Source organism: Castor canadensis, chromosome 6 (genome assembly GCF_047511655.1).
Source record: "Castor canadensis chromosome 6, mCasCan1.hap1v2, whole genome shotgun sequence".
In the NCBI taxonomy this organism is placed as follows: domain Eukaryota; kingdom Metazoa; phylum Chordata; class Mammalia; order Rodentia; family Castoridae; genus Castor; species Castor canadensis.
In genome coordinates, this window is record NC_133391.1 from 83,278,982 (window position 1) to 83,296,655 (window position 17,674).

Sequence of the window (17,674 nt, forward strand, 5' to 3'; positions counted from 1 at the left end):
TAAATTAAGACTGAGGTAGGTACATCATTTGTCATCATATACTTAATTAGTAGCAGAGCTAGGATTCTGTTGCAAATTTTCTGACTCTAAAGTTCATCTTATACACTCTATGGTAAGTGTATTAGTTAAGACTTGGTCTTCTGCCATATGACAGAAATCCAACTATACTTATATAACCAAACATGACTTTATTTGTTGTACATGACAAGAAATGTCAGGGTTAAGGAATCCCCAAGAGCCGAGCTCCTTCCGGCTTCCTTTTCTGCCATCCATCCATTGCAGGCAATTTTTCATCACCATTGTTGCACGATGGAAGTTCTGCCTTCTGGTATCAAGTATCCATTCTAAGCAGAAAGAAAAGGATGACCAAAGCAGAAAAAAATATGCTATATAAATTTAAGCCATGCATGATGACTCACACCTGTAATTCTAGTTACTTGGGAGGGAGAGATTGGAAGGACGGAGGTTGAAGGCCAGCCCCCACAAAAAGTTAGTGAGACCCTATCTCAGCCTATAAAAAGCTTGGTGCAATGGCATGCACCTGTCATTCCAGCTGTTGGGAAGTGTAAGTAGGAGCATTGTGGTCCACAGGGGCTCAGGAATAAAGAGGAGACACTATCCAAAAATAATGAAAGCAGAAAGGGCTGAGGGTGTGGCTTAAGGACTATAGCAGCTGCTTAGCAAGTACAACACCCTGAGTTCAAACATCAGCACTGCCAATTAAAAAAATTTTTTTTCTTAATCAGAAAAATAATAACTCACCTAGATGTTTTTCATAATATACTCACATTCATATTTCATTGAGAAAACTTACACTATATGGTACATCTAAGCTTTAGGGAAATTTGGGGAGTTAATTTTAAATCAAATTTACCAATATATAATTTAGATGCAATAACATTCTCATTTTTTGTGTATACACATCTATGATTTTGATAAATACTACACTCATGTATTCACTACTCCAATCAAGATACAGAACACTCCCATCCTGAGAAGGCAAACTGAGCTGAGATTTTGCTGTCTTGAAGGAAATTTGGTTCTGTTAGATAGGCAGTAGTCAAGACCAGTCACACTGAGGTTTAATATTGAGGCAATTAAGTGATGATATTGAAGACAAGAATTGCAAGATAAGAAATACCTGTATGTCAGGGAAGACTTTAGTTACAGTTAACTGATCTCAAAAAGCATGCACACATCCCTCAGGCTTATTTATGTCTCAACGTCCTAAGATTACAAAGGGTTTTGAAAAGTCTTGGATGCATCCCAAATAGTCAAAACTCAGATCCAATAAGATAATTTGTGTTAAAGCACATTGAGATCTGTAAAGCTCCATTCAAATATATAGAATTGTCTATAACACTCATAATCAGAGATGTTTCCTTTTGAAAACTATGATGAACTTTCTGTCCTGAAATACCACAGTTGTAAAATCCAAATATACTTCTAAAATATACAAATTTTTATTATCTATAAATCAAGGAAATAGAAAGCTCTATTCCTAGGGAATTTTCCTTTTTCATTCTTATCCATTTTCTTTCAAACAGCATCTCTTTCAATTGAGTACAAATAACACTACCTGTATAATTTCCTAAAAATCTCAGAATATACGAACATTTATACCTGTTCTGAATTTTCAGTTACTGTGTAGTATATTGAAAACTAATATATGTCAGTATGTTTTATTTTGAAAAATTGTACTTTTTACAAAAATCTAATAATGTTGAAATTTTGGAGGGCATAGTAATACAATTTGTTATTTGTTCTCTATTTTGAGAAGACAACACTCTCCAGAAATTCACCCCATGGAATCAGGTGCAAAAAGTTAAAAATCAAAACCTTTTATGAAGTTTTGAGTGTACGCTGTAAACCCAGAGACCTTGGTTGCTCCTCATACAGGATCTCTGAGAAAATTCAATAGTTTGTATCATTTATTACTCTCAGAGTATTGTCAGAGCACCCATTATTTCATCCTCATACACCTTGTCAAAATGTTGCTCTTTCTTGTAGCCTTGTAGTCAGTGACAACCAATCACAAGCATTTCTGGGAATCCATACATTCATTTCCTCTGGCCTGTTACTGTTTTCCCTAAACAACTAATTGTTATTATTTTCCTATTAAAGTCTTTATCATTTGTTTACAATTCAGGTTGGATTCAGCATTGGCTTTGTTGGTCATTGGGGAGGCTGCCAAATTAAACATGGCCTGCTTGAAAACTTTAATGGACCTAGTGACAGATTTTCTTTCAAGCATTTTGTCCATTCAGATTCAGGTAACACATTATTAATATGTTAAAAAAAAGAGAGACTTGGATGGAAATATATTCCACTTTGTCATTATTTAAATTGCATATTATGTTAGCGAATATAATTGTATAACATTTGTAATATGGATTTTAATTAAATATAAAAATGAATGTGTATACAAATAGTATTTACCACAACTATTTTTCATTGTCATTACTTATTATTAAAATTTAGGCTGGCCATGGTGGGGCACACCTGTAATTCTAGCTACTCAGGTAATTCTTCCTACCCTCAGGAAGGATCAGGGTTCAAGGTCAGCCTCGACAAAAGGCTAGCAAGACCCCACTCTCAACAAAAAAAGCTGCCATGCCAACTCTGTGAGAAGCATAAGTAGAAAAATCACGGCCCGGAACCATCAGTGGAAAACCAAAAGACCCAATCTTAAAAACAACCAAAGCAAAAAAGACTGGGGGCATGGCTCAAGTGGCAGAGACCTTGCTTAGCAAGTTCAAAGCTCTGAGTTCAAACACCAAAGCTGACAAAAAAGTTATATTTTTGTGGAAGTGAGATTATTTAACCCTTTTGCTCACAGCTAATGAAAATTTTGTAATGTTCAATTGCCATTCTCTTCATAAAAATTTATCTACATTTCTGATTATTTCTTTGGAATAAGTTACTAAAATTAAATTACTTAGATTTTTTGGGACAGATGCCCAAATTCTTCTCCAAAGGATGTCATTTTTTAATATTTTTATATGTGTATACACATATATTTTTATATTTTTTATATGTGTATACACATATGTCATAGGAATATTAAAAAATGACATCCTTTGGAGAAGAATTTGGGCATATATATATATATATATATATATATATATATACACATAAAAGTACCACACACTAGAAAAGATTATTTTGCTATGTAATATAAAAAGTAATATTCCATTGGATTAATTTACAGCCCACTAAAAGAAACTGAAAAAAATTGTCCCTTCCCTTCCTTCTTCCTTCCTTCCCTCCTTCCTTCCTTCTTTCGTTCCTCCTTCCTTCTTCCTTCCTTTCTTTCTCCCTTCCTTCCTTCTTTCTTCTCTATCACTTGAGCCACACTTTCAGCCTTTTTTGTTTTAGTTTTTCAAGTACAGTCTCACAGTTTTTTGCACAAATCACAATCCTCCTACCCCCACCTCCCCAGTAGCTGGTATAGCATGAACAACCATGTCTGGTATTGAAGACAGTTTTTTTTATTTTAAGTATATGATATAGTTTTTAATTATGACAAAATGTACTTGATTATATAATGCCTATTTTCCTTTTTCAGGGAGAATGTTGCAACGTACATGATTTTTCCTGGTACTGGATTATAGTCTATACATACACAACAATCATTGCAGAAATCTGCTTGTATGCAGTCACTTCTGATTTGCGAAAAACTGCTTTTATTGGATTCTGTGACTGTAAAAGTTCACGAAAAAAAAATTCACTCATGAGCACTTCAGAAGAGCAGGCAGAATTACAGGAAGCAAGTATTTTAAGCCTTTTTGAATATTTCTCTTCAAAAATATCGGATAATTGTAAGTAAATTATTTTTCACCTTGATTAGCAATGTTTTCTCAGTTTTCCTGTCTATGTATAATAATAAGCTTTTTCACAAAATGCTAATGTCTAGAATTGAGAAACAGCTGAAATCCAGTAGAATTTCCTAGGGAGAACATAAGTGAAACTTTTTATCAATAATTTAAAAATAATTGAAATACAGACTAGACTCAGTTGATTTATGATTCAAATTGTATAACTTGAAAAGAAAAGGTGGCCTGGGGAAATCTTGTGATGCATATATAAGCTTGATTTTGTCTTTTATTTTTGTTTCTTTTCCCTAAGGACCTCTTGCCTTCTCCACTGTTTCTCTCTCTTGCTCTTTTCCTGTCCAGAGGATTTCTCTTCAGTCACCCATGCAAATATTGTAGTATTTTTTCACCTGTGACTTGCAGGTGACTTTACATAGTAAAACTGCAGTAGCATATATTAACTCTTAAAAACTTGCTCACTATTTTAAAATTACTTTCAATATACTTTATATTTAATTGACAGATTGGAACTTATCATTTCCTAATGATTAGAAATCTTCATATATAACAGCCCAACACATGACTTCTAAACTGCTCCTAAACAGACTAATTTATAAGTTTTAGTCCTTCAGCTCCTGTTGATCTGTGCAAGTTAGTAATTTCTGACATCTCTCATTCATCTCATGGGGAGGAACTTTACTCCCAGAAACCTCTTGGCCTCACTCTAGATGGGACCCCTTTCTTTTTTGACATAATTTTATGGTGATAGGATTATATCACCATATATGGGAGGACACTGTGTCAACAGCAGATCTACTGAGAATCCTCTTGACATTTATGCAATGTCCTTCCTCCTTAGCAATACCACATTGAAGAGCTATCTGTGGGCACAATCTTTCCAAGTATGTAGTCCTCTGAGGTCATTGTTTTCTCATCCCTGAAAGTCTGAGTACACAAATTTGTTCCTGTTTGGTATGAATTCAGTACCAAGAAAAAGTATGACATTAAAGAACAGAAAAATCTGAATATTTTCATAAGGGTCCTGAGATAAGTCACCTAGATAATTATATAAGTAATAGTCTCATTCAGGTTATTACTTTTCTGTAATTATTTGTCATTAAATAAACTCTCTAGGAGTTTCTGAAGGTCATTGTACCAACAACCAGACAATGTTATGGATCAAAAAGCCATCTGTATATTTTCTTTTTTGGTGGCACTGACTGGGGTTTGAACTCAGGGCTATGCACTTGCTAGGCAGGCACTCATACTGCTTGTGCCACTCCACCAGCCCAAAGAACCATCTCTATAGATCACAGACTGTCCACTTTTTATTCTTTAAATGATACATCCATAGAGAGATAGAAGGAGATAATCCCTAGCAGGCTGGGGTCTAGAAGATGGAGCTCACAAAGGACGGCATTTTGGTCCTTTCTGATGCCTGCTTATGATTGACTTTGCACTCAGCCATGAGAATGATGAGTCAGTATTTTGTCAATATTCTCAAAATGAGTAGATAAGTAGATGTGTCTTGTTGTGGAATGCCTTTAAAGTTTTGATCTGCAATGAAGAGGCTAGACATATCAAAAGTGTTACCTCAATTGTCACAATTTCCTATGATACAAAATTCTTGTACATGTCATGAAAGACACCCATGGCATTTGACTCATTGTAGATTCTGAGTATTTTGAAACTGTCAGTACTCACAGAATCCTTGGGTTTATTGGGAAATGACTGAACCACCTAATTTGGTAATATCATGACAGTTTGTTTAAACACATCTTGTGTTGTGCAGTTTTCCTCCACCATATCAATATCAAAGACTATCCCACCTCTGGACATAAACTTTTGATCTCTTTCTCATGTTTCTAAGGGATTTTGACTTTATGTACAGTTAGTAGCATCAAAATCCATTATTTAACAAATATACTGTCAAATAGTACAACAGTTGAATGATAGGGATTAAAAACTGTACTGATGTGGTTCAGTATAGTTAATCCTTTGTAGCATCACTGAATAATTCTTCCCAATAGAGGAAATGATTTCTTCTGAGTTATCATGCATGCATGATCATTAGTAGGGTGTTCTATTCAATGAGACCACAGAAAACAGAGGATTCCAAAAGCAGTGATTTCTATACAGGCATTTCCAACATGATTCCTAGGAAAGATGGGTCTGCCTTTCTGGAGCTTCTGCTTTGTTTAATTGAAAATGACTTTTTACTAACAGTTTTACCTTCAAATAAGTAAGTCTTTTGTTTAGAGTTTAAAAAAAACTACTTTTGGGGTTTTATTAACTGTACTTCTCTTTCTTCCCTTGCATCTCAGAATCCTAGGTCAAAGTATTTAATCTTTCTGACCACAATGCTTATCTTTTTCCTTCCCTTCCCTTCTCTTCCTTTCCTGTTTTTCCTTCCCTTCTTTTCCCTTCCATTTCTCTCTTTATCTCTTGGTGCTGGGATTACAGGCATGTACCACAGTGTCTAGCTAAAACTACTTCTTTTACCTGATCATTATAAGAATCTTTGCTGGAGCCAGGCACCAGTGGCTCATGCCCGTGATGTTAGCTACTAGGGAAGCAGAGATCAGGAGGGTAGAAGTTCAAGGCTAGCCTAGGCAAATAGAATGAGGGAGACCCTATCTCGAAAATACCCAACACACACAAAACATGGCTGGTGGAGTGACTCAAGTGGTAGAACACCTGCCTAGGCAAGCATAAGTCCCCGAGTTCAAAACACCAGTAGCACCAAAAAAAAAAAAAAAAACCTTTGTGGACACTGATGGCTTATACTTCTAATCCTAGCTACTTGGGGAGGCAGAGATAAGGAGGATCACAGTTTAAGTCAGCCCAGGCAAAATGTTCACAAAACTGCATGTCACAGATTACTCCAGAGGCACCTGCACACTCATGTTTATTGCAGCACTATTCACAATAGCCAAGTTATGGAAACAGCCAAGATGCCCCACTACTGACTAACGGATCAAGAAAATGTGGTATTTATACACAATGGAATTTTATGCAGCCACGAAGAAGAATGAAATGTTATCATTCGCAGGTAAATGGATGGAATTGGAGAACATCATTCTGAGTGAGGTTAGCCTGGCCCAAAAGACCAAAAGTCGTATGTTCTCCCTCATATGTGGACATTAGACCAAGGGCAAACACAACAAGGGGATTGGACTTTGATCACATGATAAAGCGAGAGCACACAAGGGAGGGGTGAGGATAGGTAAGACACCCAAAAAACTAGATAGCATTTGTTGCCCTCAACGCAGAGAAACTAAAGCAGATACTTTAAAGCAACTGAGGCCAATAGGAAAAGGGGACCAGGAACTAGAGAAAAGGTTAGTTCAAGAAGAATTAACTTAGAAGGTAATACATGCACAGGAAATTAATATGAGTCAACTCCCTGTATAGCTATCCTTATCTCAACTAGCAAAACCCCTTGTTCCTTCCTATTATTGCTAAACTCTCTCTTCAACAAAATTAGACATAAGGGCAAAACAGTTTCTGCCTGGTAGCGAGGGGGTAGGGGGAGAGAGGGAGGGGGTGGCGGGGTAAGGGAGGGGGTGGGGGAAGGGGGGAGAACTGACCCAAACATTGTATGCACATATGAATAAAATAAAAAAAAACCTGCATGTCAATCAATAGCTGGGTGAGGTGGCACATGCCTGCCATTCCTAGTTACTGGGAAGCACAAACAGGAGGGAAGCAGTCCAGGTCAGCCCTGGCATAAAGTGAGACCCTCTCTCAAAAATAGCTAGAGCAAAAAAGAGCTAGGGGCTCAAGCCATAGAGCACTTATCTATCAAGTACAAGATCCTGAGTTCAATCCCAGTACCGTGCCAAAAAAAAAAAAAAAAGAATCTTATCTATATCATAGGACTTATTTTTTTTTCGAGGAAACCTATAGAAATATATAAAAACTTGGCATAACATCTGCTGTGCATAGCAAAGGTCCATAAGTATTAATAGGTATTACAGCTGTTAATGTTATTAGCATGAGAAAATATCAGTAGGGAATTATTTGTTTTAACAATCATTCCTATGTACAACATGTACATACGGTGATACTTATTTCATTTATCTATAAAGATATAAATGACACTGGAAACGTTTTTAAACAGGATCAATAGCTTTTTGATGGAGGGTCGAATTAATGTTCTTACAAACCATTTTTATGTAAAAACTTTTACTACAAAGAAACATTTTGCATCATAGTTTTGTGAAGGCATTGTTAGTAAAGTAAAGGTTTCCATGGAGATAATTTCTGAGTGATCTTATCTGATAGAGGAGTGTCTCTTGAAGAATCTAGAGGGATGGATAGACATATTTAGTATGTCCCTTTCCCACTCTAAGATATTGTATCAGACAAAATTTTCATAAATTCAAGTGTTCATTAATATTAATTTAAGGGTGAAGTTTCTGGCCTGGAAGTGAAGTATGGAGTTTTAGTGTTTTTAATTTAATAGCAATTTCTATGTATGCTTATAACTACTACATGTGCATTTAACCTTTGGATGAAACTAAAAGAGTGATTTCATTATTCCTTTGTGGAGCACCATACTCCATACCTCTCAATATAGTTTGAGCTGTGGGCAGGATTGAATATTTTCAAGTACCTGAATCAACCCTTATTTGAAATTCAAATTGTGGCAGCATGGGCTGCAGGGGAGATTATTTTGAGCTGCAAATATATGACGGAAGGAGATAAAAGTTTTGTTGAAACACATAGAATTTTTGCTTGATCCTTTTGAGATTCTTATTTTGAGAAATATTTTGCCTTCATGTGTCATAGAGGATAATTAAAATGAACTTTCATTGAGCTCTTCCTGTACACTGTTCTAAGCACTTAACATATATCACATAACTGATCAGTCATTATAAGACTATAACATAGATATTTCTATCATCTCCATTTAATAGATGAAGAAACTGAGACACCAGAGGTTTATTTGTCAAGAAAATATAATTAGTGAAACAACTGAGATTAACCTAGGCAATCTGGTTTCAGAGTCCATATTGCTATCTATTTCATTATACAGTGCTAAAGAAGTTAGTTGAAAAATTCAATGAAATTTTCTCAAATTGCCTGTCTGCGTGTTGAAAAATGTGAAACCAGTCAGAAATTCTTTCAACCAGTCATAAACTCTACAGCACTGTTTGTGTGAGAACATTGAACCATGCAGAGATCTTTTTTCCAATATTCATGCTTAAGCTTTGTTCTAGGCTTTCTAATTTAGAATGTCTAATTCTGTTCAGACATTCTAAAATGTAGAATCCAGGAATTTGTATCATTAGACAACTTTTCACATTATGTTTTGAGAAAATCTCTAAGCTTTGCTATTAGACATGATGATAAAATGTTCTCATTGAAGAGGGAAGTACTTATTTCTTGCTACAGACCAGTTCATATTTACACAATCAGTTCATCTATAATTTTACAATTGTGATACCCTTTAAACATAAAACACCATCTCCCTATATTCTTATTTTTTGGATTCACAATGATAAATGGTAGACTTTTAGAATCTGTCTTGTGATAACAAAACTTAGAAATGGAATATTCTGTAGGAAACCAAGAGACACTGATTTAGTGTCTCTTGGATAAGAGGATTAAATGTTTAAAAATAGAAAATGAATTTTAGAGCCCAAATATCTTAGAGTAGTAAAATTATTCTCAATCATGTAGTACTCATCTCATATGCAAATCTCATCTAGGTTATTTTCAAAGGTGAATAGTCAAATTTCTCTAACAGTCAACAGAGATGTAAAAATCTCCATCTCTCATAGTAGGTCATTCCACTTTTGGACTCTGAAAACCTCTTCTTTATCGCATTTAAATCTTTCTTTCAATATCTTTCAAAGCTTGGCTTAAATTTTGCCTAGGCAGAATTTTAAAAATCTCTTCTTTTTCTTCCATGCAAGACCTTCATCTATTTGGAGAGAGCTATTTGGTTCCCTTCTCCACCTCTCCACCCTGCTATCATCTTCCATTTCTTTGCTTACTGCCAATTTCCTGATGTAATTTTTTGCAGTACATGAAAAATATATTTTCAACATGATTTATAATTAACTTCTTAAGAATATCATGTTGGCATCTCTGTCTGAATTTGCAATAATTTATTCCGATTTTATAATATGTGAAGACATGAGTGGGACCCAAGTACATTGTCACTGAATGGAAAAAGTAAATATGACATTCTTCCTTTCATTAATTTGTTGAGAATGACTCTCTGAACTGATTCTCTAATGATGTAGTAAATGAAATACATGTCACATTTGTAAAATAACTTTGCACGCTTTATTTGAGTCTTTTTAACTTAGGAAAAAACAGTATGAAACAATTCTTTTTTTTTAAGGTAAAAGAAAGTTTAGCGATACTCTGTTAGTCATTTACATTTATATTACACCTCTTGGTGAAGATTATTCAAAATGGTATTCAGTAATAAGGTTGTGTTTCTTCTACATGGTAAATATATAACTCCTGCAAAAATCCATATATGCTAGCAATAGAGCTGAGGCAATCTCATTGTATACATCTATGTGCTAACAAATCTAAAAGTATAGCACCACTATACCTATATGATACACACAGAAGGAGGTTAACCAAATGTATCTATTTTTAGATGTTTAAAATAGCCTTGAGATATGGTTGACATGAAATAAACTGAAATATTTAAACTATACAATGCTGTCACTTAGCACTGTATATACACACGCACGTTGAGCTATCACCATGATAAAGACCATGAGAATATCCATCACCAAAAGCTTCTGCATACCCCTGGGTTGACTCTCACATCTATCTTTCTCTACCACCTCCTGCACAGACTTGAACTTTCTAATGCATAATTATAAATGAGGTCTTTAAGTTGACTTGTGTAGGCTGGATTATTACCTTACACAATAGGGTAAGCCTTTAAGATATTCCATACCTCTGCTTTATTTTTCTGGAGAATTGCAAAGCTGTCTCTGAAGACTGCTGTGCCTTACTCATCCACAGACTTCAGGTTGACTTGTTGTTACTTTTCAGCCAGGGCTATCCTGATAATGGCACTCTTTAGATAATGTCTCTTCCTCCTAGTAAATATTCATCTGTTTACCTAAGATTGTGTCGATTTAAGTGGATCACATGCTCTTTTTTCTCTTTCTCCCTAGAGTGTCTTCCCTGGTAGAAGCCATCTGCTTCCACTCCCACCTCCCTACAAGAGGACATGGATCTTAGATCTGGTTAATTCAGTAGCTCAGTAACATTATCAATGACCCAGGTTCTCTTCACTTTTTGCACTGCCCTTTTGAGTACTAGTTGCTCTTAGACTTTTTCCCTGATGTTGGCAAGATGACTATAGTATGCAAAAGGGTGTTTTTCTATGCATGCCTCTTTTGTTTAAAACATCCATACTGATATTGAATTCATATCCATAAATTCTCCATTCTAAAGTGTATACTTGGTGTTTTTAGTATGTTCATAGAATTACACAATTATAACAACTAATTTTAAGACACTTTCATCACTCCTAATGTTGTGGGAAGTTGCTAGCTGAGATACAGGACACTGAGACAGTTTAGCAGGAAGCAACGTTTTATTCGGCCAGCACAGACCTAGCAGATTCATGTCCAAAGGCTGAGCCCCGAGAACAAAGGGATCTCACCTTATATACCCTTGCAAGCAGGTTACAGAGGCAATAAAATTAAAAAACATGGTTTAACCCATATATGGTTACATGCAATTCTATAGGCTACTTTGGCCTAGTGCTAAGTGCCCTTATACCCCAGTGCTGTGTGACCTTCTTCACCTTTGAATTCTTTAGGTTTTATCTCTCTGCCATGCCATCCCTTCCCCCCCGCTAATTTATCAGAACTCAGGCCTAGTCTGTTTTCCTTTGATCCTCCTCTCTGCTACATTATTCCCCCCTTTGATGCTCAGAGCCACCTAGGGTCAAAGAGCACCATCTTGATCTAGGGGTTTGTATTTCCGTAGCATTATTACATGTGAGGCTGTTTTCCCTTTCTATAATAATAGCCTTCATAATAGTCCTGATAGACTGCAGTACCGGGGGGAACCAGGAAGGGCAGTATTAAGCATGCTCTTAGGATTAAGCCTATTGCCCCTATCAAAGTTTTGAATCCACGTAGGGCAGAAAACTACCCTCCAAACAGGTCACTGGGATCCTATCCTGTTCAAGTCTGAATGGGGACATGGACGAGCTTTCTCATTCTGTGTGTGATCTCTTCTATGACCTTTCCTTCATCATCAATCTGTAAGCGGCAGTTGCTCAGGTTAAATTTTCCACAAACTCCTTTTTCAGAAGCCAGCAAAACCGTTTAAGGTCAAGTGGTTTTGATAGCTGGCATTGCGCATCTTAGTGCTTTGTTTTGCCAGCAAATTGAGAGCTCTTGCAGTTTCATTAGTTATAATTTCAACAACAGCCTGCAGCCTGATGATGCAGTTGAGCATATACATAGGGGTGTGATAGCCCCAGGACCCATCTTCTGCCAAGGTGGCAGGACTGTCGTACTGGATGATTCACTCAGGAGGCCATTCGTCATCTTTCCAATTGCCAATTTGTAAGGCACCCTGTTTTTGTCTACTTAATCTTTTTTTATATATGGGGACTCCCAGTTTTTCACTTTGTCTGAGGGGAAGCAAGAAGAAGGATGGTCTGATTGAGCCTAGCACAGAAAATCCAAACCAGCTTCTAGGTAGCACCATATGAGCTTGCTTCCCACAGATCCAGTATAGCTCCCTGGGTGCCTGCCAATCTATGTTTGCAGTAAGATTGTCCCATGCTTTCTGGAGATTAGAAAAGTTGTTCAGTGGGTGGGGCTGGGCTTCTGTGTGGTTTGGAGCTCCCCAACAGTGGGTCTCTTGGGCAGTGTCATTGTAAAACTTCTGTCCTAAACAAGTTAAGTCCCCCACCAAGGTGGAGAATTGGGTGGGAGATATAATATTTCCTGATGATGGAAGTTTTAAGGAGCGAGATGCATTTCCTGTGTTTTGGGAAGGTAGTCTCATTAAAAGGCTCTCATGGGTCCAGCTCCCATGTTTCCCAAGGCCAATGGTCTCCCATGTTGGTCCCCCCACAAACATAGCATGAAGTGACATTCAGTGTCTGGGCTATAGACTCAGCCAGTGAGAGGAACAAGTTTTTAGCTTTGGCAGAGATGGAAATTCACTCCTCATCTCCTCCTAAGAGGAGTGAAAAACTTGTTATGAGGAACTCTCATGGGTAACAGTTACTAATTTGAGGTGCATTAGACTCCCAGGGTCAAGGGCCTTTCCATCTATCCTTATGCTAATTACTTTTCCCTGTGTGCAATCAGATGGCTTAAGTACAGTGAAATTTACAGGGTTACAGGTGCCACTGGTGCAGTCGGGCAGCTTTCTCCTTGTGAAGGAGGGCTGTGTATTTAGCCCTCTGCCATGTGGCCCTGGAAACACAACCCCAGTAAGGACAATAATAAGAACCCACATCATCACATGGCTGAGAGTTGTCTCCCAGGCACATATATTTATTATTTGATGCATAGGCTCTGTCCCAAGGTAGGTCCCCACAGCCACAGCCTGTACCTCCACATCCACCTTTGTCTGTGGCCACACATGCATCAAAGAACATTGACACTGGTTTATCAGGACTAAACACCTAGGTGCACTGATGTCGAGAATGCTCAACCAGGGTTGAGGATGCTCCCGATCTCTAACCATTGCTCCTGAAGGCAGTAGGTGGGGTTGAATCAGATATGTTGATTACCATGGGAACACACTAGATCGGTGGTGTGATTGTGAGTACATGACCTGATGATAGAGCCTGCACGGTTATAGTAAGTATGGGAAAGTAAAGTCTTAGTAACAATACTTCCTGCCCAAGTAGTACACATACACAGGTTACAGGAGGAGGGCTCTGGAGCCATGAAAGGAAAACCTATCTAACAATAAACAGTAACTATGCATCCTGCCCAAAAGAGATAGAAGAGAACAAATAAAAACCTTTCGCCGTGAGATCAATCAGCAGGGGCAGTTTCTGCCACGCCTATGGCAAAGACTAGGGTGAGAACTACAGTACCAGATATAGACAAGGGATAACAATGCATTACAGTGTGATAACCGGTTTAAAAAACAGCCTGTTTGTCCTGTTGGAGACAGGACAAACCTCTCAAGCTTCTGCCATGCATAGACTAGTCAGCTTCTGGAGTGACTATAGCAGGGCTGTTGTCCCACTGTTCTTGGTCCCCTATTGTTTCCTGGGAAGCAGAGTCCTGCCAAGGGAGGGTGCTCAGGTTCTAGAGGGTGATCTTACATGGTGAAGCTGGATCAGGGATGCACTCCCACTTGAGAGAAGCTGGCTTGACTCGACTGTGGTGGATCCAAGGAGCTACTTTAACTGCAGTGGGAGTAGTAGACAAGATAACAATAAAAGGGCCCCCCCAATGAGGTTTTAATGGTTGGAAATTTTATTCTTTTATACAGACAATGTCTTTTTTTTAACTCAGTAGAATTACCATTGCAACAATATATTATAAGTATATATGTCCAAGAAAATGCATTGTTTTAAAAAAAAGTTAAAATCACCATCTTTAATTATCAAAGGACATGTTTAGAGCCAGTAAAAATAGTTATTTTGTCTCTATTTAAGTAGAAGACCCTGTCTGAAAATACGAGTTTGTGTCTGGAAGGGCTTTAATGCCAGATGCATTAATGCTTTAATGTCACACATGCATAAGAACCATTTCCTCAATCCTCTCAGCCTTGGTTATTTTTGAGCGTCTGGTACCAGTGACTCCATTTGAACTTTGATGGCATTTCCTCCTTGTCTCCAAACTGCTTGTCTCTGAGCTGTCTCTTCTGAAGATCTGTCTCTCATCCAAGGACTAACCAGGCTGGACCCTGCTTAGCTTCTGAGATCAGATGAGGTTGGGTGTGTTGAGGGTGATATGGCAGACTGAAGATCTTTCTTGATTGGTCATTTTTTTCCCTCATTGTGAGGATTTGCTTTTTCCTGGATTTTGTTTGTTTGGTTTTGGTCCCACGTTGGGGGAGGGGATTAACGAGCAGATCAGGTGGGAGTTAGTGCCAACTAGACCCTTTTGGCCAAACATAAGCAACAAAAAGTCTTAGAAGGAGTGGCTCTTAGGCAGTGGGCTTCTAGACAAGGACAATATAAAACAAAATCTAACAAAAACAGATGTCTAAAAAGCTAACCTGGTTGACACATAAGTAGTTATTAGAGTCATTTTTTATGGACTTGATTGTAAATGCCCCAGAAGGATCAGAACTGTAATGACAAAAACTTAAGAGTCATGGTTAAAATTCTGATGGACAGTTTAGCAACTAACAGAACAGTATGTCAGTACCACTAACTTTTTGTTACCATGTTTATCTAAGTTTTGTATTTTAGAAGACTTGATATACTTGAAAAACATAAATATATGTAATATACAGGAACTAGCAACAGTATCACAGCTCTATAGAGGTTATATAAACATATTAGTTTATTTGTTGCTCTTGAAGTAAGATATATTTTTTTATCAGTTGGGGGAGGAGAATAGTGTCAGTGACCCCAAATAGCCCAGTCACAGATGCATATAGGATACCAACTGCATTAGAATCATCCAAGACAACAGTAGTTTAACCATGAGGTCATCTAGAAAATTTTACATAAACCAACTCTTAAATGAGCATGACGCAGTTACCTTAGTAGTCAAAACCCTGACAAAACTCACCAGAGAACACAGGTAAATATTTATGGGGACTAAGTGTAGAGTTAGGAAACATAGTGGCCAAGAATCATGACTCAGATATTGATAAGGGATCACATCCCAGATTGTTGACATTAACACATGGCTCATGACATACAGCATGATCCCATCAATCTGTAGTCAGTGGAGCCCCCTGCTACGATAACAGGCCCAATCTGGCCATCCCAGGCCAAAAATTCCCTCTGCCCAACTTGTGGAAGAAGTAGGACTAATATCTCCACTCTGTTGACACCAATAAAAACTGGAGGTCATGACTTCCAGTGTAGTGCTCCTTTTTGAGTTTTTTTTTTTTTTTTCTTTATCCTATCTGGAGGATGCACTTGGCTTTGTTTTGTGTTTTTTTTTTAACTTTGCTTTACATAAGTAAATCTGTCTCAATCCTCATATCAGTGCAGCAGTACTCCCTGTGTTCAACTGCCTCTTGTCTCTCTGTGTTTTAATAAATTCTTGTTGTCTTGACAAATTTGTGGATTAAGCTGTAGCACCAAAAATTCCTGACAGTTATCTTGACAAAACAAAAACCATTTTAAGACAATGTTATTTGTAAATGTTATGAAGAGCAATACAATATTTTAAAGATAGCCTTGTTGTTATATGAGCTTAGAGAATTAAGTTTTTAATGTTGGTACATTAAATTTTGACCTTACAAAACCTTTAATGTAACTGGATTTTAGTCAACTCAATCACTTACATAAGCATCTACAAGCTCCATCTTTTTATGACAACTTACTCTGTATCTCTGTGCCAACTTATTTTGTATCTTCTGGAGGATGTTGTCTTTATCCTTTTTTAAATTATGATTATTTAAAAGTATTTTTTAACCTTTTATTTTTTAAAAACCATACATTAATACCATCTACATACATACATATGTATGGTTACTTGTTGAAAATAACTCATAAACTCTTTTAACTTAGAACCTTATATTTGTATGAAAGAAAACCAGAAAGAAAGCAATCTTGAAATTATTTTTTGTATAAAAACAATTTATAGAAAGCCCATTTGTTAATAGACCCATGTATTGGAAGAGAGAATTAAATCTCAGATTTTTATTTACAACAGAACGAAACAGACTAAGGTCATTTTTAATGACCCAAATTTTAAGATTCCTGCTGCAAGCTGTTGGCCACCTTTTTTTTTTTTTTTCCTCTTCTGGTCTGAGCCAGAGTGTTAACCCCTAAATGTCTGCACCCTAGTGAGACCTGATTGAAATAAGTTTGAAAACCTGTATTCTTAAAAGTAGCAGTAGAACAGAATAATAATTTTTACATTGACTCTATAATAAGAACTGTTCTCAAGATGTCCACATATTTATGTGTAAAAAGCCTGAGCAGTTTATAACAGAGACCTTTAAAACAAATACCCTGGATTTTGTTACCTTGAGTATCATATTAACCTTATAGCAGCAGTTTAAGAGCCATTTCGAAAATGCTTACACATGTACAAACAAAAAAAGTTTTATAAATTAAGCATGCCAGAAAAATTATAAACTTAAATGCCCATAAGATGAGCTGAAATTCCAGGAACAAATTAAATTTTGCCCAGTCTTTGAACAAATTGACATACATATACACAAAATTAGAGTGCACTCTCAAAGCCAGAAAAACTTTTTAAATTTTACCCAGAGTTGTCTTACACATTTTTGCCCACTCCCTTAACCTGAGACACCCGGGTTCACCCCAAATAGGGTTATTAGGGGGTCTCTGGGAAGCGATCAGTCTCCCCTTCTGCCTCCTCAGGCAGGCCTGAATTTGAACCTGAGTTCTTACCAGTCTGATGAGCAGAGCTCCCCTCCCCTTGCTGGTTCCTGTGCCTCACAGGTTCTGTTGTGCATCTGAGGACCTCACCCCAACTTGCTGGGAGGACAAATCCCCTCTGGATCAAGTGGTCTGTTGGCACCTGGTGGGATCTCCTCCTGGCGGTCTGGGGGATGCACCCTAGTGACAAGAGAGGTGATAACTCACCATCTCCACAATCCTAGATGAGCCACCAAGAAATGTTGCCAGAAGGTGCTAGCTGAGATACGGGATACTGAGACAGTTTAGCAGGAAGCAACATTTTATTGTGCCAGCACAGACCCAGCAGACTCATGTCCAAAGGCTG

At 37.3% G+C, this 17,674-nt stretch overlaps 1 protein-coding gene across 4 annotated transcripts in view; it reads left to right on the forward strand.

Annotated features, from left to right (window-relative positions):
* The window catches only part of Tmem232 (transmembrane protein 232), a 318,408-nt gene that overhangs the window by 88,728 nt on the left and 212,006 nt on the right, over positions 1-17,674 (forward strand). For all 4 annotated transcript variants that reach the window (XM_074076974.1, XM_074076976.1, XM_074076975.1 and 1 more), the window contains 2 exons: positions 2,150-2,273; positions 3,569-3,821. In XM_074076974.1, coding sequence (XP_073933075.1) covers positions 2,150-2,273; positions 3,569-3,821 — 377 coding nt within the window. The remainder of the gene's footprint in view (positions 1-2,149; positions 2,274-3,568; positions 3,822-17,674) is intronic.